The sequence below is a fragment of the Cicer arietinum genome, chromosome 3 (assembly GCF_000331145.2).
Source record: "Cicer arietinum cultivar CDC Frontier isolate Library 1 chromosome 3, Cicar.CDCFrontier_v2.0, whole genome shotgun sequence".
NCBI classification, from domain to species: Eukaryota; Viridiplantae; Streptophyta; class Magnoliopsida; order Fabales; family Fabaceae; genus Cicer; species Cicer arietinum.
The window spans coordinates 36,587,569-36,589,788 of NC_021162.2; the positions used below are offsets into that span (position 1 = coordinate 36,587,569).

At 33.9% G+C, this 2,220-nt stretch overlaps 1 protein-coding gene across 1 annotated transcript; it reads right to left on the bottom strand.

Moving 5' to 3' along the window:
* Positions 1 to 1,426: 1,426 nt before the first annotated feature.
* On the bottom strand, positions 1,427 to 1,933 carry LOC105852892 (uncharacterized). The gene has a single exon (XM_012719706.1). It carries the CDS (start codon positions 1,931 to 1,933, stop codon positions 1,427 to 1,429), a length of 507 nt encoding a protein of 168 aa, XP_012575160.1.
* Between the last annotated feature and the right edge of the window lie 287 nt (positions 1,934 to 2,220).

Below are 2,220 nucleotides of genomic sequence, written 5' to 3' on the forward strand. Positions count from 1 at the left end.
ATGCGAAAATCCCTGCAACGATAAGATTAACCAATAGATCACATGGCATCATCTCATGGCCCATCATGATCAACACTATCACCATGGCCCCATCGCGGTCACCATGTACTATAAAATGCATGAGCATACTCTGACTCTTTTCACCATAATCATTAAGTAAATGTAGCTATTAAAAGATTCCTCATTTTTAATACTCATTTAACACTAACGATTTTTCAAACTTATCACAGAGTATACTCAAAATAGATTTTTCTCAATAAAATTCATAACGCACATATTATCAGTTATGAATACACAATCACATTAAAACTTAATCATCACAACAACATTAATATATCAGAGTTTTCCGTACTGCTAACTCGGTGCGAACGGTCTCGATTCCTTTTCGAGACTCAATGAGCAAACTACAAAAACATAAATATTTAATACAATTTGTTCACAATAAAATTAATCCAACCACAACAAAATTCCCAAAATTAAATCTTTCTCACACACCAAACTTATAAAACCAAATAATCTATATTATTTGATTAAAATTAAATAAAACATATATTGTCCAAATCTCACATACACACACTCAACTATTAAAGCACCGAAATTTTTTAGTTAATAAAATACTCTAAAGTTTTTTTTCCTTTTTAAACTCAGTTCAAGAGTAATTAAAAGAGTAACATTTTAAACTCTAACCATTTTTAATTTCAATCTATCGTTTTCCTCAAACTCTTTAACTTAGTTAAAATTTGAAACTTTTTCACAAGTTTAACAACTCTAAATTTTTTTTGTAAAATTTCAACTTCAGTTCAAACTTATTTATTTGAAAATAACTCATTACGTAACTCAAACGCATCAAAAATCAATTTTTTTTTTAACCATTACTAACAAAATCAACAACATTAATCACACATCTGGAGTCCCAATATGCAAACTAAAAATTTGGAAGGAGCCCTTACCTTAGTTATCGCTTTTAAAACCGTTTCCGCTACCGAAATCAAATACGACGAAAACTCTCGCTCGCGTCGTCACCTCAAAAGCTATCTCACCAACACCGTAATGTGGAGAGGAGCAACTTTCCCTTCTGTCACTTCTTGAATGGAAGCTTAGATCTAGACGAGAAGTGGTGGTTTGTGTTGATTTGGTTTTGAAAACCACCAACACTTTGGCCGCGAGGCAGGGAGGGAGTTGTTTCTACTTCTCTGATTTCATTAGCCTTGCTTTCATATATATATATATACTAACTCACAAAACAATATATATATATATATATATATATATATATTACAAACTCTAACAAAAAGCTTTTGGTATTTAATTCCCAAAATGAATTAAAATTGGACTAAATGCCTCAGCAATTCAACACAAAGAAATACTAAAATTGCATAAATTAGAATTTTAAACTAAGAGTATTACATTACTACCCCCCCTAAAATTAGTTTCGTCCTTGAAACGACGCGTCGATAAACAAATCAGGGTGTTGTTTCCTCATCTTGCTTTCCAATTCCTGAGTCGCATCTCCAGTAGTTTGGTTCCAAATCACTTTGACCAATAAAACTTCCTGATTTCTTAATCGCTTAATCTGCATGTCGTTTATTCTTACAGGCAGTACTTCGAATGACAAATTCTCCTTTAGGTGAATTGTGTCTGGTTCGATCACATGTGACGGATCAGGAATGTATTTCCTTAATTGCAACATGTGAAATACATCGTGAATTTCAGACAGTATCGGAGGCAATGCGATCCAGTAAGCCACTGGTCCAATTTGTGCAAAAATTTGATATGGTCCAATAAATTTTGGAGTCAATTTCTTCGATCTCATAGCTCTGCCAACTCCAGTCTTAGGCGTGAGTCTTAGAAATACATGGTCACCCTGTTCAAATTCTAGAAATCTGCGACGCTTGTCCGCATAACTCTTCTGACGATGTTGTGAAATCTTCATTTTCTACTTTATCTTGTTTACCTTATCAGTAGTTTGTTGCACCATCTCAGGTCCTACAATTATACTTTCACCATCCTTATACCAACATAGAGGTGTTTGACACTTGCGCCCATATAAAGCCTCATATGGTTCCATTTCAATACTTGCGTCGAAACTATTGTTGTAGGTAAACTCAACCAATAGAAGTATATCATCCCAACTTCCTCTATCATCTAATACACATGCTCTCAATAGGTCTTCCAAGGACTGATTTGTTCTCTCAGTCTGTATGTCCGTTTGTGGATGGT

Bases quoted from the DNA above. Each gene is read 5' to 3' on its own strand.
- LOC105852892 (XM_012719706.1), bottom strand. From the start codon at position 1,933: ATGAAGATTTCACAACATCGTCAGAAGAGTTATGCGGACAAGCGTCGC.